Source organism: Halichoerus grypus, chromosome 10 (genome assembly GCF_964656455.1).
Source record: "Halichoerus grypus chromosome 10, mHalGry1.hap1.1, whole genome shotgun sequence".
NCBI classification, from domain to species: domain Eukaryota; kingdom Metazoa; phylum Chordata; class Mammalia; order Carnivora; family Phocidae; genus Halichoerus; species Halichoerus grypus.
In genome coordinates, this window is record NC_135721.1 from 115,552,347 (window position 1) to 115,573,362 (window position 21,016).

At 62.0% G+C, this 21,016-nt stretch overlaps 2 protein-coding genes and 1 long non-coding RNA gene across 9 annotated transcripts in view; 1 reads left to right on the plus strand and 2 right to left on the minus strand.

Moving 5' to 3' along the window:
- Positions 1 to 17,181, plus strand: part of MYH7B (myosin heavy chain 7B) — a 40,995-nt gene extending 23,814 nt beyond the window's left edge. For 4 of the 5 annotated variants that reach the window (XM_078057123.1, XM_078057126.1, XM_078057124.1 and 1 more), the window contains 35 exons: positions 445 to 468; positions 646 to 738; positions 862 to 925; positions 1,929 to 2,027; positions 2,538 to 2,641; positions 2,785 to 2,923; positions 3,199 to 3,317; positions 3,409 to 3,558; positions 3,699 to 3,869; positions 5,019 to 5,198; positions 5,311 to 5,443; positions 5,530 to 5,606; positions 6,030 to 6,117; positions 6,323 to 6,440; positions 7,961 to 8,084; positions 8,176 to 8,312; positions 9,029 to 9,284; positions 10,200 to 10,442; positions 11,080 to 11,256; positions 11,368 to 11,513; positions 11,844 to 11,934; positions 12,018 to 12,407; positions 12,997 to 13,123; positions 13,218 to 13,336; positions 13,428 to 13,624; positions 13,750 to 14,099; positions 14,251 to 14,375; positions 14,490 to 14,605; positions 15,054 to 15,450; positions 15,538 to 15,663; positions 15,756 to 15,926; positions 16,018 to 16,122; positions 16,206 to 16,301; positions 16,714 to 16,851; positions 16,942 to 17,181. In XM_078057123.1, the coding sequence (XP_077913249.1) occupies positions 445 to 468; positions 646 to 738; positions 862 to 925; positions 1,929 to 2,027; positions 2,538 to 2,641; positions 2,785 to 2,923; positions 3,199 to 3,317; positions 3,409 to 3,558; positions 3,699 to 3,869; positions 5,019 to 5,198; positions 5,311 to 5,443; positions 5,530 to 5,606; positions 6,030 to 6,117; positions 6,323 to 6,440; positions 7,961 to 8,084; positions 8,176 to 8,312; positions 9,029 to 9,284; positions 10,200 to 10,442; positions 11,080 to 11,256; positions 11,368 to 11,513; positions 11,844 to 11,934; positions 12,018 to 12,407; positions 12,997 to 13,123; positions 13,218 to 13,336; positions 13,428 to 13,624; positions 13,750 to 14,099; positions 14,251 to 14,375; positions 14,490 to 14,605; positions 15,054 to 15,450; positions 15,538 to 15,663; positions 15,756 to 15,926; positions 16,018 to 16,122; positions 16,206 to 16,301; positions 16,714 to 16,851; positions 16,942 to 16,953 (5,202 nt within the window). In that variant the 3' untranslated portion in view covers positions 16,954 to 17,181. The remainder of the gene's footprint in view (positions 1 to 444; positions 469 to 645; positions 739 to 861; positions 926 to 1,928; positions 2,028 to 2,537; positions 2,642 to 2,784; positions 2,924 to 3,198; positions 3,318 to 3,408; positions 3,559 to 3,698; positions 3,870 to 5,018; positions 5,199 to 5,310; positions 5,444 to 5,529; positions 5,607 to 6,029; positions 6,118 to 6,322; positions 6,441 to 7,960; positions 8,085 to 8,175; positions 8,313 to 9,028; positions 9,285 to 10,199; positions 10,443 to 11,079; positions 11,257 to 11,367; positions 11,514 to 11,843; positions 11,935 to 12,017; positions 12,408 to 12,996; positions 13,124 to 13,217; positions 13,337 to 13,427; positions 13,625 to 13,749; positions 14,100 to 14,250; positions 14,376 to 14,489; positions 14,606 to 15,053; positions 15,451 to 15,537; positions 15,664 to 15,755; positions 15,927 to 16,017; positions 16,123 to 16,205; positions 16,302 to 16,713; positions 16,852 to 16,941) is intronic. The other variant, XM_078057127.1, reaches the window with a different exon arrangement.
- LOC144379280 (uncharacterized) lies at positions 7,277 to 11,084 on the minus strand. 2 transcript variants are annotated; one of them, XR_013442012.1, is made up of 4 exons: positions 10,592 to 11,084; positions 9,381 to 10,400; positions 8,481 to 9,221; positions 7,277 to 8,298 (listed from the first exon to the last, which is right to left on the minus strand). It is a non-coding gene; the product is annotated as an uncharacterized LOC144379280 (long non-coding RNA). The 2 variants fall into 2 exon arrangements; XR_013442013.1 differs by having other exon boundaries at positions 7,277 to 9,221; positions 9,774 to 10,400.
- TRPC4AP (transient receptor potential cation channel subfamily C member 4 associated protein) overlaps positions 17,153 to 21,016 on the minus strand; it is a 65,359-nt gene continuing 61,495 nt past the window's right edge. For both annotated transcript variants that reach the window (XM_036092270.2, XM_036092268.2), the window contains exons 15-19: positions 20,871 to 21,011; positions 20,021 to 20,129; positions 19,345 to 19,457; positions 18,212 to 18,418; positions 17,153 to 18,074 (exon numbers count right to left, since the gene is read on the minus strand). In XM_036092270.2, the coding sequence (XP_035948163.1) occupies positions 17,937 to 18,074; positions 18,212 to 18,418; positions 19,345 to 19,457; positions 20,021 to 20,129; positions 20,871 to 21,011 (708 nt within the window). In that variant the 3' untranslated portion in view covers positions 17,153 to 17,936. The remainder of the gene's footprint in view (positions 18,075 to 18,211; positions 18,419 to 19,344; positions 19,458 to 20,020; positions 20,130 to 20,870; positions 21,012 to 21,016) is intronic.

Below are 21,016 nucleotides of genomic sequence, written 5' to 3' on the forward strand. Positions count from 1 at the left end.
GACAGGTGAGAAGGTTCAAGCAGGAAGAGGGCTCTTCTAGCCTCAGAGCACAGGGAAGCCTTCCTGAGAAGAAGCATTTAAGCTGGGCTCTGAAGGGAAGTAGATTTTAGTCAGGAAGTCCTAGGGTTTCTGGGCAGGGGCCACTTCTTGGAGTATGGAAAATTAAGGGCTATGGAAGAGGCCAGGGACAGAGCTGGGGGAGGGGAAGGGCACAAGTAGGGGACCCTGAGACACAGCCCCATGCCTCAGGCCCCTGACTAGAGCCAAGCTGATTCCCACTTTCTAGCATTTCTCCTTCTAACAGTGCTGACAGGGTCGGGGAGGGGGTGTGGGGGCTACACATTTGGGTGACTAACGCTCACTGTCCTGCTAACCAGTGCCACCCCCGTCCGCCAGCCCGGTGCGACCTCATACTTTCTAATGTTGTCTTCCTTGTCTTTCCAGCAATTTCTGGCCATGAAGACTGGGGTAAGTATGGGGCCAGTGTGAGTGGGGCAGGCAATGATAATGAGGCCCCGGGGAGTCCCCCTGCCTTTCCCCTGCCCAGAGTTGTCCAGGATGGGCTGATACCCAGGACCGTTGGGCCCCTTGGTCTCCTGGTCAGAGGCACCAGGGCTGACAGACCCCTCACGCTGCTGTCACCAGGGCACCCTCGAGGATCAAATCATCGAGGCTAACCCTGCAATGGAGGCTTTTGGCAATGCCAAGACTCTGCGGAATGACAACTCCTCCCGCTTTGTGAGTGGCCACAGTGGGCGAGGGGGTGGGGGTCGGCGGCAGGGGGATGGAGGTGGTGGGGGCTTTCAGCAGCCGAGCCCGCAGATGGCTGGGCCCCTGCTGAGCCTGCTCCTCTGCCCACAGGGCAAGTTCATCCGCATTCATTTCGGCCCCTCCGGGAAGCTCGCATCCGCAGATATTGACAGCTGTGAGTCTAGGGGACTCACCGGCTGGGAAAGGGTGGGGATGGGGGGCCGAGGCCTGGGTCTTTCTGCTCGGACTGAGCAGCCATCCTCAAGTCCTTGGGGCTCCCACCTGTTCCAGGCACTTCTCTCCATCTTCTGGCCACTGCCCAGCCCCTGTCACCTCACTCTCCCCAGGAACATTCCACCAGCCTCCACATGGTCTCCCAGCCTCCATTTCTCTGCTTGGTTTTCCAGCCAGAGTGATATTTTCTCAGATACTAGTCTGACCACATCATGTTTCTGCTTAAAAACCTTCTCTAGATTCCATTGCCTTAAGATGGAGACCCAGATCTTTATTGGGCCAGTCAGGCTCCTTTGTTACTGGTTCTTACCACACCTCAGTGCTTTCTCTGGCCTCCAGTAGGGCAGGCCTCTGCCCCCCCTGCCCTAGCCTCACGTACACACAGAGTCCCTGTCCTTCCTGGAAGCCTGCCCTCCCGCCTCTTGGGCGTCGTTGCCCCTCCCACCTGACCCGGCCCCACTGCTTGGACACCAGGTCCCAGGCTGCGCCTGCGAGGCCCCGCACTGACCATTCCCCACCTTGGGGTGCATGGCCAGACCCCAATGGATGAGCACAGGCATGTGATGACCAGGGAGCGTCGTCATTCGCTCCCTGACTGACCCCTTTGCACGCATGTGGAAGCTCAGCTCCACACACGCACTGACACACCAGCTCTGCTCTGGAGGGAAGGAGCGTGGTCTGTGGATGAAGGACTGAAAGCACGGATGGAAGAAGACAAACGTAGACACCCCGCCCCCCCACCAGACACACAGACACACAGTCCTACAGACGCACATTCCCACGCTAACACCATTCCGTACATGCTGGCGCATGTGTGGATGCAGCGCCTCTCTACTCACCCTTGACCCTCACTGGCACCTCCTCCCTGCTCCCCCCTCAGCCCTGTTGGGGCGACCCAGTCTGGGGGAAACAGGATGGTAGGCCAGGGCCCCTCCTTCTCCCAGATCTCCTGGAGAAGTCGCGAGTGATCTTCCAGCTGCCCGGTGAGCGTGGCTACCACGTCTACTACCAGATCCTCTCCGGGAAGAAGCCAGAGCTACAGGGTGAGGGTCGGGCGGATAGAGTGGGAGTCACAGCCCACGGGGCTAGGTGGGACCGTCCCCCCACTCCTTGGCTGGGACCTCTGGTTATTGTTGAGCCCTCTCCTTCTGATGCTGGAGAACGGGCCCCTGGGTGTCATCGCCCTGGCCAGGTTGTCCCTTCTGCTGTCCTGGGACTGGAGAGGCCTCGTGCAGCGCCAGGGGGAAGCAAGCAGTGGTTCTGTTTCTGCCCAGCTCCCCTCTCTTGCAAACCCCAAGAGGGCAGAGTGTAGTGCTTCCCGTGTCCTAGCACCCCGCATGGGGCCTGGGCTCATTCCTCCGAGAACCATAAAGCAAGCAAAGCCACGGGCATGGAGGAGGGAGTGAGAAACTCAGCCACAGAGAAGTCCTGGGAGGGTCCTAGAGTGTCCGGCCAGGGTAGCCCCCAGGGCCTCCCATGCTGGGATGGGACGGGGGAGGAGAATAGCTGAGTGAACATGACCAACCCCCCCTACTCCTCCCCGGGCCCCCCAGATATGCTGCTTCTGTCTATGAACCCCTACGACTACCACTTCTGCAGCCAGGGGGTCATCACTGTGGACAACATGGATGATGGGGAAGAGCTGATGGCCACTGATGTACGTCTGTGGTGGGAGAGGGGTGGAGCGGGGGGCCAATGGTGTGGGGCTACGTGAGGCTGGGTGGAGATCGGGGAGCAGTCCCAGGGCCCTTCGTTCGGCTGGCCCCTGGCCTTCTCCGATCCTTCTGTCCCCTGCCACAGCATGCCATGGACATCCTGGGCTTCAGCGTGGATGAGAAGTGTGCCTGCTATAAGATCGTGGGGGCCCTCCTGCACTTTGGCAACATGAAGTTCAAGCAGAAACAGCGGGAGGAGCAGGCTGAAGCCGACGGCACTGAGAGTGAGGGGTCCTGACCCTGGCCTGACCTGGTCATCAGCCTTGACCCTGATCCCAGTATCTTGTCCCATGACTATTAACCCTAACCTTGTCCACAGCCTTTGGCCTCAGTTTTCCCGGATTGTAACCCCTGACTTCTCAACTCCAGACCCTCGCCCTCCCTGCCCTGAACTCCACCTCTCCCAGCCTCCCTCTGCTAACCCCAGGCAGAGGCCAGTAGAGCCCCCAAGTGTCCATATTCTTGGCCTCCTCCTTAACCCACCTGTGTGCCCTGCCAGGTGCTGACAAGGCTGCCTACCTGATGGGGGTCAGCAGTGGGGACCTCCTCAAAGGCCTTCTGCACCCCCGAGTGCGTGTGGGCAATGAGTATGTGACCAAGGGCCAGAGTGTGGAGCAGGTGAGTGACTCACAGGCCGGGGCCCACTGGGGACAGCTGGGGCAGGGCCCCCTCCCTGTTGGGTCCCAGCCCAGCCTCTCCACACGTCCAGGTGGTGTTTGCCGTGGGGGCTCTGGCCAAGGCCACCTATGACCGGTTGTTCCGGTGGCTGGTCTCGCGGATCAACCAGACCCTGGACACTAAGCTGCCCCGGCAGTTCTTCATCGGGGTCCTGGACATCGCGGGGTTTGAGATCTTTGAGGTGAGAGTAGGCCCATGCCCCTGGGCTCCATTCTCCACAGGATGGGGGACCACGGGTGGGTGGGGGTGAAGTCACACGCATCCCAGTTCTCTGCGGGTCTCCCTGTCCCCCTCCACTGAGCCCGGCGCCTCCCTCTGCAGTTTAACAGCTTCGAGCAGCTGTGCATCAACTTCACCAACGAGAAGCTACAGCAGTTCTTCAACCAGCACATGTTCGTGCTGGAACAGGAGGAGTACAAACGGGAGGGCATCGACTGGGTCTTCATCGACTTTGGCCTGGACCTGCAGCCTTGCATTGACCTCATCGAGAAGGTGGGGCCCGGGCCAAGGTCACTGCAAGGAGAGGGGGGTGTGGGTGTGGTGAGTGAGCAGGAACGAATGTGCCCTGGCTGGTGAGCGAGCGTGTGTAAGCATCCGCGTGTGCACCTGTGCGCTTGTGCGTTGGTTTGAGCTTGTGTGTGTGAACGGGGCTGTGACTGGGTCTCCGTGTGTGTGTGGGTGAAGGGCAGCGTGCGTGGCTGTGAGTAGGTTTGCTGGAGGTGGTGTGAATGTGTGTTGGGGAGTACGTGTGAGCGTGCCGCCAGCCCTGTCGACCACAGCCCCGTGTGCGTGCACGGCTCTGCGGGTCCTGAGGCCCTGCTGCAGGGTAGGGTCCGTCTGCTGCTTTATTTGACTGGTTACGTCTATTTCCCCATTGTACCAAGAGGAAGAAAGAAAAATCAAAGAAAATTTGAAAAATCAGAAGTAAAGGGGGGAAAAAAACGTTTCTCCCTAATTCTGTACCTTGTACAGCCTGTGTCTGGGCACCTGGGTGAGTCTCCCCCAAACCCTTTATGCTGGGCGTGCATTTTCTTTCATAGACATGCACTCATTTCTCATCTTACTTTTTCTCTGAAAATGTATTTTGAACATTGAACGTTGTTGAAGAAGCCACAAGAGTTCATGCAGCAGGTGATTTGTATGCATTTCTGTGATCTCCTGCTTTGGCACATTCCGGGGAGTCAGTAGTTTTTTGCTGTGAGATCAGCACTGAAAGTATTCATTCCCCACTTTGCAGGTTAGGAAATTGAGGCCCAAGGGCCCCCCTGCTAGTAAGTGAGGAAGCCAAAACTTGAACTGCCTTTTTTTTAAAATTGTACTGTGTGCGTGTGTGTGTGTGTGTGAGAGAGAGCGAGAGCACAGACATCAGGAGGTGAGTGGGACAGTTTGAGTTTGTGCAGCTGTGAGCCAAGAGGACAGCCTAGAGCTGTGAATCGTGCAGAGGGGCCTGGCAGCCACATGGCAAACATCTCTTTTAGAAGACAGGACTCCTGGGCACCTGTCTGGTTTCTGGCCCTCCCAGCAGGTGGTTGGGGTGTCTGGGAAGGCTTCCAGAAGGAAGGGCTCTAGGATATGGGGATCTGGCCCAGCCAGGATGGGCTGGCCTGATGGCAGCCCTTCAAGCTTGTTCTCTGTCCCCAGCCACTGGGCATCCTGTCCATCCTGGAGGAGGAGTGCATGTTCCCCAAGGCCTCAGATGCCAGCTTCCGGGCCAAGCTCTATGACAATCATGCGGGGAAGTCACCCAATTTCCAGCAGCCACGGCCTGACAAGAAGCGCAAATACCAGGCCCACTTTGAAGTGGTCCACTATGCAGGCGTGGTAGGTGCCTGTTGGAATCCCAACCCTTGACCACCCTCCTCCCTTCTCTCGGCTCTCGGTCCCCCCTGCCCCACACCCCGCCCTTGCTCAGCACCCCTCCGGTCTCTGCCAGGTGCCTTACAGCATCGTGGGCTGGCTGGAGAAAAACAAGGATCCACTGAATGAGACGGTGGTCCCTATCTTCCAAAAGTCGCAGAACAAGCTCTTGGCTGCCCTCTATGAGAACTACGCAGGCCCCTGCTCCAGTGAGTGCAGAGGGACAAGATTGCCATCCTGTAGGGTACTCACAGAGTGGCGTCCCCTAGAGTGATGGGTCCCCTGTCTCTCCTAGCCGAGCCCCCCAAGTCTGGGGTGAAGGAGAAGCGTAAGAAGGCAGCATCTTTCCAGACGGTGTCCCAGCTGCACAAGGTGAGGCCCAGGCTGGGCCCCGTGTAGGCCCTCCCCTGCCAGCCTCCACCCCCGTCCCTGGTCCCTGCTCTGTCCCCTGCACCCTGGGCGGGCGGCCGTTAAGACTTGCAGTGATGTTTAACTCCTCTCCACGTGAACATCACAGCAAGTCTGTGCTGCTTCCCGTCCCCACGCTGCCTGGGCAGGGAGCTGCGGGGCCCGTGGGAGGGAAGGGGATTGGGGGGGGGGTGAAGGCTTCGGTGAGAGTGACAGGGACCCAGTCAAGCAGAAGAGGGAGGAGGGTCACAAGAACCAGAGTGAAAGGACCGATGTGCAGAAGCATGCTTAGATGCCCGGCTCACCAGTCCTTAGCGGGCTGATCCACCATGGTTTCCAATTCTGCTTCTTGCCCCTCTTGTGCCTTCTCCCCTCTCCCATCCCCAGGAGAACCTCAACAAGCTGATGACCAACCTGCGGGCCACACAGCCCCACTTCGTCCGTTGCATTGTCCCCAATGAGAACAAGACCCCAGGTAGTCACCCCAGGACTGGGTTGGTGGCGTGGGGCCATTGGAGGGAGGGGACAGGGCAGACTGAGAAGCTGGGTCTTCCTTTTCCTCGGGGCCCACATAGTCTCGAAGAAAGCCCCTCTGTGGGCTGGTGGTCTTTCTCTGGGGCGTGAAGGTGTGTCCATTGACTTAGAAGTCAACCTTTCCCTTGAACCCCCACCATATCCAGGGGTCATGGATGCCTTTTTGGTGTTACACCAGCTGCGCTGCAATGGAGTTCTGGAGGGGATCCGGATCTGTCGCCAAGGGTTCCCCAACAGGCTGCTCTATGCTGACTTCCGGCAGCGGTGAGTGTCTCCCTGCCCGGCCCTGGTTCCCCTGCCCACCCCCACCCTGCTCCTACACGGCTCCCCCCCCCCCCCAGGTGGAGGCAGCAGCCTGAGGGAACGGGAGGGGCACACACTTAGAGCCAAAGGGATCAAGCGTCCAAGGACTGAGATTCCAGTCACCGAGGGGAACACTGGGCCTGGGGAGGGGACTGGGCAGGCATCTCAGCAGGGGTGGAGCGGGCTGGGGGAGTAGCCAGCAGGCTTGCTGCAAGTACTTGAGGTGCAGCCAATAGGCCGAGTTGGTGGATCGGATAGGGAATAAGAACAAGACAAGGATGATCCCAGGTTTGGGGCTTGAGCCACTGGGGTAGGTGGTAGGTTTACTGAGATACCAAGACAGGGTTTTTTGATATTTTGGGGGTGGGAGGGATAGTGGATTGAGTTCCACTTTAAACAAGTCAAGTTTGAAATGTCTTCAGCAGACGTCCAAGAAGAGGCTCGAAGGGGGGCAGGCGGAGCTGGATGGGGACTTGGGAGTTGAGTGAGGGTCCCCGTAGACCAGACTATATGTAATGCTTGTCAGTGCTATTAGCTCTCTCTGCCTTTGTAAGTTTGATTTTGTCAGGCTCTAGGGGTCCCTAGTTCCCTCCCCGTCCTGAAGTCCCCGTGGTCACCCACCCTGACGTACCCACGCGTGTTGACACGAAGACTGTGGGCATGCTCACACACATGCTCTCTCGTGCGCGCACTCTCTCAACCTCTCTCCCCCCACCCCTCCACCCTTGTTTTGTGAGTTTGTTTTTTCATGTAAGAGAAGGAGATTGCTCCTTATCAGCAGACATAAGTCTGCACCATCACCTTTTTTTTCTTTTATTTAAGACTTTTTTTTAGAGCAGTTCTAGGTTCACAGCAAAATGGAGGGGAAGGTACTGAGATTTCCCATATACCTGTGCCCCCCACAAGCACAGCCTCCCCCACAAGCAACATCCCCCACCAGAGTGGGACGTCTGTTACAGCTGATGACACACCGTAATCGCCCAGGGTTTGCTCGTGGCGGTGGACATCGTGTGGGTTTGGACAGGTGTATAATGACAGCTAGCATCACTCATTTTGTTATGGCTGTAAAATATCGCATAGTCTAGTGAGCTGTGCTGTGTTCCTCAGTCCCCTCGGGAGGGAGCTTTCGTATTTCTCTGGCCTTCACAGTGTGGCCACAGCCACCTGGACCCACAGCAGTGGACGTGCTGGGAACCCTTGCTCTTGTTTAGAATTCTCTCTCTTAAAAAAATTACAAGTTAAAAAATTATGAAAGTGCCGCACGCCTGTTGTAAATACAATTTCTTAACGAATGTAATGAAAAAGTGCATCTAAACGCAGCCCAAGCTTTTTAAGCAGAACGTTCTCACCCCACCATGCCGCCATGCTGGTTCGGTGGGGCCCCTCTGGAGCCTCTGCGCTAACCTCTGTGAGGCCTGGGAATAATCGTCCCTCGCTCTCCTGTCCGGCCTCCTCCTCACCAGCCCTTCCCTGCTCCCCAGGTTCCGCATCCTGAACCCCAGTGCCATCCCAGACGATACCTTCATGGACAGCAGGAAGGCCACAGAGAAGCTCCTGGGCTCACTGGACATTGAGCACATCCAGTACCAGTTCGGCCACACCAAGGTCGGGGCACACAGGATGGAGGGTGGTCACACTGGACAGACGACACGCAGGCACTTGGGGGTTCCACCTGGTGTCTCTCCCCACCCCCAAGGTGTTCTTCAAGGCTGGGCTTCTAGGCGTCCTGGAGGAGCTTCGTGACCAGCGTCTGGCCAAGGTTCTGACGCTGCTGCAGGCACGGAGCCGGGGCCGCCTCATGCGCCTGGAGTACCAGCGCCTGCTGGGCGGCAGGTGTGTGGGCGCCGGGAGCCGGGCCGGGGCTGGGGGACCCCCGGGCTCTCCGCAGCGCGTCACGGTAGCCACCGCGTGGGGCAGCTTAGCCCCTGCGGCTGGCCGGGTGGCTCTGAAGGGGCAGGGCTCTGTTTTGTGCCCCTCAGCGGCCAGTTTCCATTCACTCACCTCAAAAATTGGGGTCAGAGCACCTTTCCCTCCACTGCAGGCCACCCACGGTGTGGCCCAGAACGGTAATAACGACAACCGGTGTTTTCCAAGACTCTTGAAGTGCCAGGCCCCAGGCTAGAGGCTTTATTTGCTTTATCTTGGTTAACGGGCACGACAGTCCCCCGAGGTGGGCGCTGTGATTACCTCCAGCAGCCGAAGGGCCGTGTGAGTCGGAGACCCAGTCCCACCTGGGGGGGTTGGGGGGGGGGAGCCCGCGCGGTCTGAGCCCAGAGCCCAGAGCGTAGCGGGATCCATTCCTGGTATCTTCGGGACACTTGCAAGGGCCACCAGGACATGAGGGAGGCAGACCCGTTGGAACGTGGGCCCCTCTCGCCCCACCTGGCCTATAAAGCAGAGGCGTTGGACCCACCCGACAGGGCCGCGGGCGAGATGGAGAGGTCACGCTGAGAGCGTGCGGTGCGGAGCAGGGGCCCCGGGAGCGTCGGGGCCGTCACGATGAGGGGCCGCACCGAGCCTCCCGGCCCCCTGTGGCCCCCCCTCCCCAGGGACGCCCTGTTCACCATCCAGTGGAATATCCGTGCCTTCAATGCTGTCAAGAACTGGTCCTGGATGAAGCTCTTCTTCAAGATGAAGCCGCTGCTGCGCTCGGCGCAGGCGGAGGAGGAACTGGCGGCCCTGCGGGCCGAGCTGCGGGGGCTGCGCGGGGCGCTGGCTGCTGCCGAGGCCAAGCGCCAGGAGCTGGAGGAGACGCACGTCAGTGTCACCCAGGAGAAGAACGACCTGGCCCTGCAGCTGCAGGCGGTGAGTGGGGGAGGGGAAGGGAGGGGCTTCCCTTGGTGACCCGTGCCCCTGGCACCCCAGAACCCCCACCCCCGCCCCCACCAGGCCAGGGTGGACCTGGTGTGCTCTGCGTGCTCAGGATCTGGAGCTTTCTTCCCAGTCCCAGACGTGCCGTGAGAGAAGGGCTGTGGGCTCAGGTCCACACTTGGCCTCCGCACCCTCAGAGCCCATCTGTCCACGTGTCCTGCTGCTCCCACCTCCCGCTAGCTTGGCTTCCTGCTAAAGCTGCAGTGGAGCGCCGCCTCCCTGAGACAGACCCATGCTCCCTTCCCCTGGGGACCCAGGGGCAAGTAACAGTAATAGCCAGAGGGCAGGGATCAAAGGTCTGGAATCTCCCCAAGTCCACAGAGCCATTCCTTCCTTCCCAAACACTGAGTATCACCTGTGCACCAGGCCCCGCTGTAGCTCTGGAGACACGTTGGTGGGAAGACAGGGTGTCACCAAACTCACCTGCTAGCGCAGGAGACCGTTAGGCAGCCAGGTGGTGAGGAAACAGTGAGGTAGGAGAGAGTCCCCAAGCTGATCGGGGGCACTGCTGCCCATCCCCCCGGAAGGCCTCAGCCTGGAACTTCTTCCTCGAGCCTGTGTTCGGGTCTCACTCTGGGTTGCCCCCAGCCTCTCTGATGTTTCCCTCTGGATGTTTCTGCTTCAGCCCCTGCCCCTCCCTCTCCCTGAGCCCTCATTCCATCACACCTGAGCCCCTTCAGGGCCCAGAGCAGGTAGGTCATAAGCATTCCCGGTCCCCAGAGCCCAGCTGAGCATGGATGTCGGAACTTTGCATGGACATGTGAACTTTCTTCCCCAGGGCCTGGCCTGGTGTCCCTTGGCTGGCTCAGCTGGCCCTAGCTCTGCCCCATTCCCCACGTCCCTCTCCAGGAGCAAGAAAACTTGGCAGATGCCGAGGAGCGCTGCCACTTGCTGATCAAGTCCAAGGTGCAGCTCGAGGCGAAGGTGAAGGAGCTGAGCGAGCGGCTGGAGGACGAGGAGGAGGTGAACGCCGACCTGGCCGCCCGCCGGCGCAAGCTGGAGGACGAGTGCACAGAGCTCAAGAAGGACATTGACGACCTGGAGCTGACACTGGCCAAGGCCGAGAAGGAGAAGCAAGCCACAGAGAACAAGGTGTGGGCCGGGCCGGCTGTGGGGTCAGGCAGCCGCTGCTGTCCCTCCAGGCTCTAGGACACTCCTACTGGGTGGCCACGGGCGGGCCAGTTCCTCTCTGTGGGCTTCAGTTTGCTCATCTGTCAAATGGGGTTAATAGCAGCACTTACCTTATTCGGTGCTTGAGGATTCGGTGTGTGAGTAGCTTCCGCCAGCACTCAGCACAGGGCCCAGCACACCGTGGTGCTCAGAAATGCTGGCATCTGTCATCCATCCTGGACCAGAGGCCTCCTGAGGGCAGGAAGCCCATTTCCCAGCTCTGCGTCCCCCGGTGCCTCGGCATGCCTTCTGCCATCGGGCCCCTGCCACGGCCCCATGTGGTTCACGGGAGCGGGAGTACGGACGCCGGACGGTGTTATACCGGGGGTGGGGGTCCGGGGGTCAGCTGCCTGCTCAGGTGCTCACGGGGGGAGCCAGGACTGTCTGGAACCCCTGTTACAACGAAGGAAACTAGCATTTACTGAGAATTGAGGCTCAGAGTGAAGGGACTTGCCCGAGGCCCCCTAGTTGGAAGGGGCGGTGGCTGTGACCTGGCGGGTGGCTTCTCGGACCAGAGTGTGGGAGGGGCGTCCTCGTGGTGACCTGGGCACCGGCACAGGTGAAGAACCTGACCGAGGAGATGGCGGCCCTGGACGAGTCGGTGGCCCGACTGACCAAGGAGAAGAAGGCATTGCAGGAGGCCCACCAGCAGGCCCTGGGCGACCTTCAGGCCGAGGAGGACCGTGTGAGCGCTCTGGCCAAGGCCAAGCTCCGGCTGGAGCAGCAAGTGGAAGACGTGAGTCCCGGCCCCAGCGGAGGCCTGTGGGGTGGGGGGTGGGGGGCTGGGGCTGGGACGGCGGCCTGCCGGGCCTGGCAGCTGGGCCTGGCCACCCCTCCTGCTCCACAGCTGGAGTGCTCCCTGGAGCAAGAGAAGAAGCTGCGCATGGACACGGAGCGGGCGAAGCGCAAGCTCGAGGGTGACCTCAAGCTGACGCAGGAGTCGGTGACGGACGCTGCCCAGGACAAGCAGCAGCTGGAGGAGAAGCTCAAGAAGTAGGCATGGGGTGGGCAGCTGACCTGCGCCCCTGGCCAGCAGGTGGCCTCCTGAGCCTGCACCCCGTTTCTCCCTCTGGACTCTGGGATCGGTTCTGCATCCCTGCAGAAGTTGAACGTGGAGGATGGAGACGGGGGTCGCTAGGGTGCAGGCGTAGTGTCCTGCCAGGCTCGGGGCTGGGGGTTTGGGAGGGACCATGGGGGTGGGGCAGGTCCCTTAGGGCTGGGTGCCTCAGGCGGGGGAGCAGGGAGACCGGAGGGCGGGGAGGACTCCAGGCTGGCTGATGGCAGTCCGGCCCTGCCCTGGCTCACGCCCCGCACGACCTGCAGGAAGGACTCGGAGCTGAGTCAGCTGAACCTGCGGGTGGAGGACGAGCAGCTCCTAGGGGCGCAGCTACAGAAGAAGATCAAGGAACTGCAGGTGTGTGGGGCACGGGGGGGGGGGTGGGAAGGGCCAGGGCCAGCGGCGCACGGAGGTGACCGCTGCCGGCTGCCTGTCCCCAGGCTCGGGCCGAGGAGCTGGAGGAGGAGCTGGAGGCGGAGCGGGCGGCCCGGGCCCGCGTGGAGAAGCAGCGGGCGGAGGCGGCCCGGGAGCTGGAGGAGCTGAGCGAGCGGCTGGAGGAGGCTGGCGGGGCGTCGGCGGGGCAGCGCGAGGGGTGCCGCAAGCGCGAGGCCGAGCTGGGCCGGCTGCGGCGGGAGCTGGAGGAGGCGGCGCTGCGGCACGAGGCCACCGTGGCCGCCCTGCGCCGCAAGCAGGCCGAGAGTGCGGCCGAGCTGGGCGAGCAGGTGGACAGTCTGCAGCGGGTGCGGCAGAAGCTGGAGAAGGAGAAGAGCGAGCTGCGCATGGAGGTGGATGATCTGGGCGCCAATGTGGAGACCCTGGCCCGCGGCAAGGTGTCTGCCCCCTTCCTGACCCCTCCTGACTGAGCTCGGGTCCCATACCCATCTCGACTCTGAACTGATCCTGACTCCAGCGCTGACCCCACCCGCCGACCCCTGACCACCCCCGCACCAGGCCTGACCCTGTACCTGTCCACCTGTCATCGGCCCCAACCCCACACCAGTCCTGACCTCAAACCTTGACTCCTACTAAACTCTGTTCCCTGACTCCAGGTCATTTTTGACCCAGCATCTAATTTTAACATCTCAGTCCTTGATCTCTATCCTGACTGACTGTTCCTGTCCCCAGCCCCAGCACCCAACCTTGACCCTTGACCTTTGTACCACCAGTCCTGAGAGCGGACTTCAGACTCTAGTACCCTAACTTCACCCTGGCCCTCTCACTTCTGACTCCCCATCTTTTAAGACCATGGTCTGCAGTAGAATCTCTGACCCTGAACTTGGGGCTCTGCTTTCCCTTTGCTTCCTGAGCCCGCGTCTAGCCTTCTAGTGCCCAACCCCGGGGTCCTAGCCTCTGGTCGGCAGCCCCAGACACTCCCCTGTGACTGACAAACTTGTTCTGACTCCTGACCCTGGATCCCAGGCCAGTGCAGAGAAGCTGTGCCGGACCTATGAGGATCAGCTGAGCGAGGCCAAGATCAAGGTGGAAGAGCTGCAGCGGCAGGTCGCGGATGCAAGCACTCAGCGTGGGCGGCTGCAAACCGAGAGTGGTGAGGCCAGGGGCCCGGCTGGGCCACCTGTGGGGACCTTGGTGCTGCCCCTCGAGGGCCCGCCTGACCTGCTGGCTCACCCCTTGGCCTGCAGGGGAGCTGAGCCGCCTACTCGAGGAGAAGGAGTGTCTGATTAGCCAGCTGAGCAGGGGCAAGGCCTCGGCCACCCAGAGCCTGGAGGAACTGCGGAGGCAGCTGGAAGAGGAGAGCAAGGTGGGCTGGCCTCCGGCCGCCCCAGAGCAGGCAGGGTGGGCACTGGGGCCGCCAGCCCGGCCCCATGCTGAGGTCACTGAGGTCCCTGCAGGCCAAGAGTGCGCTGGCCCATGCCGTACAGGCTTTGCGGCACGACTGTGACCTCTTGCGGGAGCAGCACGAGGAGGAGGCGGAGGCCCAGGCGGAGCTGCAGCGGCTGCTGTCCAAGGCCAATGCCGAAGTCGCCCAGTGGAGGAGCAAGTACGAGGCGGATGCCATCCAGAGGACCGAGGAGCTGGAGGAGGCCAAGTGAGTGCCTTAGGCGCTGGGCCGTCACTGTGTAGGGGTGGTGGCCGAGCCTCTGAGCCCTCAGGGGGCGAGGGGGGACGGGCGACTGTTGTGCCAGCCTCCCGCCGTCTGCTCCCGTGGCCTAGAAAGAAGCTGGCCCTGCGGCTGCAGGAAGCAGAGGAGGGAGTAGAGGCTGCCCACGCCAAGTGCTCCTCACTGGAGAAGGCCAAGCTGCGACTGCAGACGGAGTCAGAGGACGTGACCCTAGAGCTGGAACGGGCCACCTCCGCGGCTGCCGCGCTGGACAAGAAGCAGCGGCACTTGGAGCGGGCGCTGGAGGAGCGGCGGCGGCAGGAGGAGGAGACGCAGCGGGAGCTGGAGGCCGCCCAGAGGGAGGCCCGCAGCCTGGGCACTGAGCTTTTCCGGCTGCAGCACAGCCACGAGGAGGCGCTCGAGGCCCTGGAGACACTCAAGCGGGAGAACAAGAACCTGCAGGGTCAGAGAACTGCGCTGGGGTCGACGGGAGCCCCTTGGGAGTCACGGAGGGTGCCCTGGTGGGGTCCCCCTGGAATTAGGAGTGAACGAAATGACCCGGGTTGGAGCAGAAGGCATGGGGGTGGCCCCTCAGTGCCCTGTTCCTTCTGCAGAGGAGATCAGTGACCTCACAGACCAGGTCAGCCTCAGCGGGAAGAGCATCCAGGAACTGGAGAAAGCCAAAAAGGCTCTGGAAGGGGAGAAGAGCGAGTTCCAGGCTGCGCTGGAGGAGGCCGAGGTCAGGGGCTGGCCGCGGGGCCGGGGTGGGCACCGCCCTGCTCCCCTGGCCTCTTGCGCTCATGTATTGCACGCTCGCGGCCCCCGTGCCCATGCTGCCCCCTCTGCGCTCCAGGGAGCCCTGGAGCTGGAGGAGACCAAGAGTCTGAGGATCCAGCTGGAGCTGTCCCAGGTCAAGGCTGAGGTGGACCGGAAACTGGCTGAGAAAGATGAGGAGTGCACTAACCTGAGGTACAGGGCGGGGGGGCTAGAGTCCTCCCCGCCCAGCGTGCCCCGGATCCACTCCTCCAACGGAGGCTGACGCCCCTCCCATGCGCCGGGCCCCTCTGTGCACACGCTTGGTTTGGCCTCCCCTAGAACCCCGTCGGGGTCAGGCCGTCGTTCCCCGGTCTAGAGGCGAACTTCGGGGGCTAAAGGACTTGCTCAGGGCTACGCAGCGCAGGTAGAGCCAGGGTTCAGCCCCCGTCTGTCTGGAGCCTCCCTTTTGTCCGTGAACATGCTCTGAGGGGTAACAGGCAATCACAAGGGGCTTGAAACCAGCGCGGGGGACGATTCACTTATTCGCACCAAGGGTTCGCGTCTGCGGCCGTCCTCGGGTGCGTCTAAGGGCAGGTCCGGGGCCTGGGCCCGCCCCCTTCTCCGAGGCCGCGACCCCTCCTCTCCTCCCGGCTTCCCGCAGGCGCAACCACCAGCGGGCCGTGGAGTCCCTGCAGGCCTCCCTGGACGCGGAGACCCGGGCCCGCACCGAGGCACTGCGGCTCAAGAAGAAGATGGAGGGCGACCTCAACGACCTGGAGCTGCAGCTGGGCCACGCCGCCCGCCAGGCCGTGGAGGCCCAGGCAGCCACGCGGCTGCTGCAGGCCCAGCTCAAGGAGGAGCAGGTGGGGCGGGACGAGGAGCGGCGGCTGGCGACCGAGCTCCGAGAGCAGGCGCAGGCCCTGGAGCGGCGGGCCGCGCTGCTGGCGGCGGAGCTGGAGGAGCTGCGGGCCGCGCTGGAGCAGGGCGAGCGCAGCCGGCGGCTGGCGGAGCAGGAGCTGCTGGAGGCCACCGAGCGCCTTAATCTCCTGCACTCGCAGGTGGGGGCGGGAGGGCCCCGGGGAGGTTCAGGGCGCTGGCCAGCCGGCCCCCAGTCTGAGGCTCTGCTCCCCTCCCCACCCCCCCAGAACACAGGCCTCCTGAACCAGAAAAAGAAGCTAGAGGTGGATCTGACCCAGCTGAGCGGGGAGGTGGAGGAGGCTGCCCAGGAGAGGCGGGACGCTGAGGAGAAGGCCAAAAAGGCCATCACCGACGTGAGGCTGGGCCTTGGCCGTGCGGGGGGGCTCGGAGCTGAGTTCCAAGGGGCTTTCACGTCCTGACCATGCCCGCCCCACTCCACCAACAGGCGGCCACGATGGCCGAGGAGCTGAAAAAGGAGCAGGACACGAGCGCACACCTGGAAAGGATGAAGAAGACGCTGGAGCAGACGGTGCGGGAGCTCCAGGCCCGGCTTGAGGAGGCCGAACAAGCTGCCCTCCGCGGCGGGAAGAAGCAGGTGCAGAAGCTGGAGGCCAAGGTGCGTGCGACCCTTCCAGTCCTTTCCCTGGCAGGGTGGGCCAGCCCGAGGGCAGGCTCCGGGCAGCAGGCCCATCCCTGGCTGCTCGCAGGTGCGGGAGCTGGAGGCCGAGCTGGATGCAGAGCAGAAGAAGCACGCCGAGGCCCTCAAAGGGGTGCGGAAACATGAGCGCCGGGTCAAGGAGCTCGCATACCAGGTGGGTGACCAGATCCCGCCTCTGGGGGTGACCCTGGAGCTGGCCTGGTCTAGGCAAGACCTGAGTCGCTTTTGCCTGCCCAGGCCGAGGAGGACAGGAAGAACCTGGCTCGCATGCAGGACCTGGTGGACAAGCTGCAGAGCAAGGTCAAGAGCTACAAACGCCAGTTTGAGGAGGCGGTGAGCGCACGGAGTCTGGGCGGCCGGGCCTGGAAGTTGGTAACCGCGTCAGGGCTGGTTGCAGCGCCAGCAGCAGCCTCACTCCTCCCTCGGCCGTGGGCTCCCCAGTGTTGTTGGCTGTGTGTGCCGGCAGTGACCCCACTGTCCCCGCTCAGCTTAGAGACAGGACCTGGCTCGGTCTCCGAGGGGACCCCACGTGCTTTCCCCTTCTGCTTACCTCTGGAAGGAGTGCTCCCCGCGCCCCCCTTCCTGCCGCGGGTCCTGGCAATGCAGGAGGAGGGGAGTAGGGAGTGGTGGGTGGGGGGAGCAGCTGAGGGCCAGGAGAAGCCGGCCCCCTCTGGGGATGGGGTGGGACCAGACTGACCCCCTCTCTCAGCTACCAAAGGGTGACCAGGCCTGCCTGCACCCCCAGGAACAGCAGGCCAGTACTAACCTGGCCAAGTACCGCAAGGCCCAGCACGAGCTGGATGATGCAGAGGAGCGGGCAGACATGGCAGAAACCCAGGCTAACAAGCTGCGGGCACGGACCCGGGATGCCCTAGGGCCCAAGGTGAGGGGCTGCACAGGGAACCCCCTTGCCCTCTGCCTGGGGGGAGGGGGGGGTATGGTGGCGCTCATTCAACCACTCCTGTCCCCTTAGCACAAGGAGTGACGCTGGAGTTCCTGGGCTCTGAAGACGCTGCCTGCCTTGTGCCCTCTCCTGCTGCCTCTTCATCCCAGTCCACCCCAAGCCCTGCTGGACCCTGAGTAAATGTCGCATCTGCAGCTCTAGCTGGCTGCCTTCTCCTTCTTTGAGGTTCAGAAGAAAGGAACACATGGTCCCTCGACAAAAGTCAGGTCCACATCAGTCATTTAAAATAAAGTTCTTTAATAGTCTCCATTTAATCGGTTTATTTGTTGTTAATAAATTGGCAACACAAGGAGGGGCCAAGGGTGTGCTCCTAGCCAGGCTCCCGTGTCTGTGGGCTCAGGCAGGAGACACTGCCCCGGGGCAGGGCACAGCCACCCTGTGCCCCAAGGGATGGAAGAAAAAGGCCCCCACTTCTAGGGGAACCCCCTGGGATGAACACAGCGGCCAGTGAGCAAACAGAACCAGAGGAGCTAAAGGAAAACGGGGGAGGGAGGGACAGATGGGCAGGTGTGGAGGGAAGGCAGCGTCCTCTGGTAGCTTCCACCCCTGCCCGGGGGGGCTCAGAAGCCTTTGCCTGGGTCCAAAGGCCGGAGCAAGCTTGGCTCACAGATTGGAGGGTGCCCGTATCTCCCTCCCCACCCCAGGACTTACAGCCAAGAGACGGCTCAAGAGCTCACAGAGAGCTATTTTTAAAAGTTCCTTTACCTCTGGGTGGGCCAGGGCCCCAGGGTTCTGAAGGGTGGGCACAGTGTCCCTGTCCTTATCATGGGGATCTTGAGGGAACTGAGGTTCCCCCCGTGACCTGGGGCCCTCAGACCCAAGGGCCAAGGGCTTCTAGATGCTCCCTCCCACCAAGCCTGTACCTGAAGACCTGGGGCAGGCAGAGTAGTGGGGAGGCAGGAGGCGGGGAGGGGGGCTGCGGACAGGGCACGGCGTGTGGCACACGTACCCACGCTCACCCACACTGGCCCTGGCCCAGCAGCCTCCCGAGGCCTGGCCCAAGGTCACTCCTCGGTGAAGTCCCTGTCTATGTCCATGTAGGGCTCCTCAATGTAGCTGACAAGGGCAGAGGGCGACTGGCGGTCTGGGTTCAACAGGATGGACACAGTCTCCTTCCAGTATGAGAAGCTGATGCAGGAACTCTGGGCAAAGAGAGAGGGGCTGGGGGGGCGCCTGGAGGACCCAAGTCGAACCCGGCACCCCGTGGGGAGGGCCTTGGTAAGGGGACAAAGAGCTGCCCACCGCACGGCCCACCCACCGGGGCTGGGGGGGCGCTCACGTTCTCCAGGCAGGTGCTGTCCTTGTCCTTGTGCAGGTAATGCTGCTGCCAGAAGCGCAGCAGGTTGTGGAAGTTGTTGAGCAGGAAGCCGGGGTACTTCTTGCTGTGCTCCATCCGCTGCAGCAGCCGCAGGTACAGCGGCAGCCGCTCTTTCCGCCGGGCCAGCATCAGGATCACCAGGCTGGTGTTGAGGCAGCTGACGTTCTCCTGCGGGGCGCCAGGCCACGCAGGTCAGGGGCGGGCAGGGAGCCCTAGGGGCTGCCACGGGGCAGGGAGGAGGGTGTCCCACGCCCAGACCCTGCAGGGCCCCCGGCGGAGTCCCCGGGCCACGCACCCAGCGGCCTCTGCACGGACCTGAGAGGGCGGGGGAAGGAAGGCCGCCAGAGCCGCCAACGGACCGCGCTGACCACCTTCCTGTCCCTCCTCCACCCACCACCCATCCCCACCCTGGTGGGACCCCAGTTGGTCCAGTTAGAATCCGCTCCTCCTCCAGGGCCAGCTCGGGCATCGCTTCTTCCGGGGAGCTCTGGTTCCCGGAGCTTCGATCCCCGGGTAGGGGGGCTGCCTGCATTAGGTGCGGCTGCCTCACTTTCTATCTCCCACTCGGCACTAGGCTGGGCCCGCACGAGAGGAACGGTCCCGGCCTGTCTGGTTCACTGTGCAGCCCCAGCCCAGCGCCCTGCCTCGGTAAGCGTGTGTTAGCTGAAGGAACAGAGAACCTCTGAGGGGTACAGCATCACCCCCACTTCTAGAAAGGGAAGCTCAGGGAAGGGACAACCGCAGTTAGTTAGGGAGGGGGTGGGAGGCAACATCAAGTCCAAGCCCAAAGCCTGCACAGCAGGAGGGGCGCCAAGAGCACTGGACCGGGAGTCAAGAGCTCAGTGCCAATCCCGACCCATCCGTGACCTCGGAGGCTTGCTACCCCCTCAGGCCCCGTCTATAAAATGGGGCACTGATCCCTCACTGGAAAAAGTCCTCAGAATAGCAGGCAGGGTTGCCTAGGAACCAAGAAATGGATCAAGATACACTTGCAGGGGAAGGTGGGACAGATCAACCATCGGGCTCCAGGATGACGGAAGCTGGTTCCCATCCCCCAGCTCCCGTCCGTAGCGCGGGTCCGCAGGGCATCTCACCTGGGTCAGTGTCTGCACGTGGATGATGTTGATGAGGCGGAAGAGGAAGGACATCTGCGTGGGCACCTGGGATATGTAGGCCAGCAGGCGGCACTCGGACAGGACCTCGGCCACTGGGGACAGCAGAGCGGAGGTGTGAGAGCAGGCTCGGAAGCCGGTCTGGGGCTCAGGCCTCCAGCCAGGCCCACCCTGGGGACCCGACTCTGGAGCTGGGAGCCCGACCATGGAAGCGGCCACGGGGGCCACGGGCGCAGCAGCTGCGGCGGGAACACGTGCGTCTCCAGAGGTGCTGCCTCCCAGGAAGCCCCCTCTTCCCTCAGTGGGTGCAGGGGCCACCTCTCTCCACGGCCCCCCTCCCCTCGGCTCACCACCTGCGCCCCTCTCGCCGCAGACAATTCCAGCGGGGGCGGGGGCGGCTTGGCTTTTGCATTTTGCTTGCAACAAGCAAGTGTCTTCACTTTTATTAAAATGTGGGTCATATGAAAGGAAGCACAGATGACAGGAAAGTCAAAGCAGCCAAGAAAATCTCCCGGAGAGCCACAACCTTGACCCCAGCCACGTGGGCACTTGGGGCAGCTGCGTCCAGCCGTGTCTGTCTCCTTGCGAGATGCTGGGCGTCGGACACCAGCGCGGCCGCACCGGGCCGGTTCGCCCGGCCGTTACGGCCTTTTCTTACCTTTCATGTCCACCTGGTTTTCGAATCGGTCCAGCGACAGAGTGACGCAGCGCACCAGCATGTTGGAGTCCACCAGCGAGCTGTTGATCTGCTTCAGGAACACCTGGAACTGGAGTGGGGCCCGAGCTCAGACGGGCGGTGGCAGGCTCCCGCGGCACACGGTCGTGGCCCACGGCAGGCCCGCTCGCTGAGAGGGGCACCCATTTACCCAGGCCCGGACGAGCTGGGTGAGCTGCCCCTCAGCAGGAGCTCAAGCCACATCGGGCACTAAGCCCAGTGGTTTTTGCACCAATGGGTGCTGGATTCTTCTCATTTTCACTTCAACTAGCCTGAGCTGTGTTTCTGTCAAACAGCCCCTGAGCCTAACACACCAGGCCCAGTCCTGCCCTTCTGGGGCTCGGCCTGGCACCCACCGCCCCACATCAGGGCCATGTCACAGCCCACCTGCTCCCACTGTGTCACGGGCCCAGAGCAGCTGCGCCCATCACCCCCGCACAGCCAGGGTCTAGCGCAGCCCTGGCCCAGAGCCCAGGTGACTGCCCACTGACTTCCCAGTATTCTCCAATTTAAAACCAGCACCGAAGACTAGCAAGGGCCAGGGCTCTAAGATAACTTCATCATCTTTTTTAAAGATTTTATTCATTCAAGAGAGCGTGAGCAAGCACAACCAGGGCGGGGATGAGGGGCACAGGGAGAAGGAGGCTCCCCACTGAGCAGGGAGCCCAACGCGGGGCTCGATCTCATGACCTGAGCCGAAGGCAGACGCTTAACCGACTGAGCCACCCAGGCGCCCCTCCAAGATAACTTCTGAACAACGCGGCAAACCCCACAGAGCCCAGGTTAGTCTTACCTTTGCATCAGTGTTGATGTATTTGTTGAATCTCTTGAATGCATCAACGTTGAACTTCATTAACTCCCCCAGAAGGTCAAAGTAACTCTGGAGCACATCCCTCGACTTGCACTCGCTGTCCACAATGCAGTACAGGATGTGCTGGG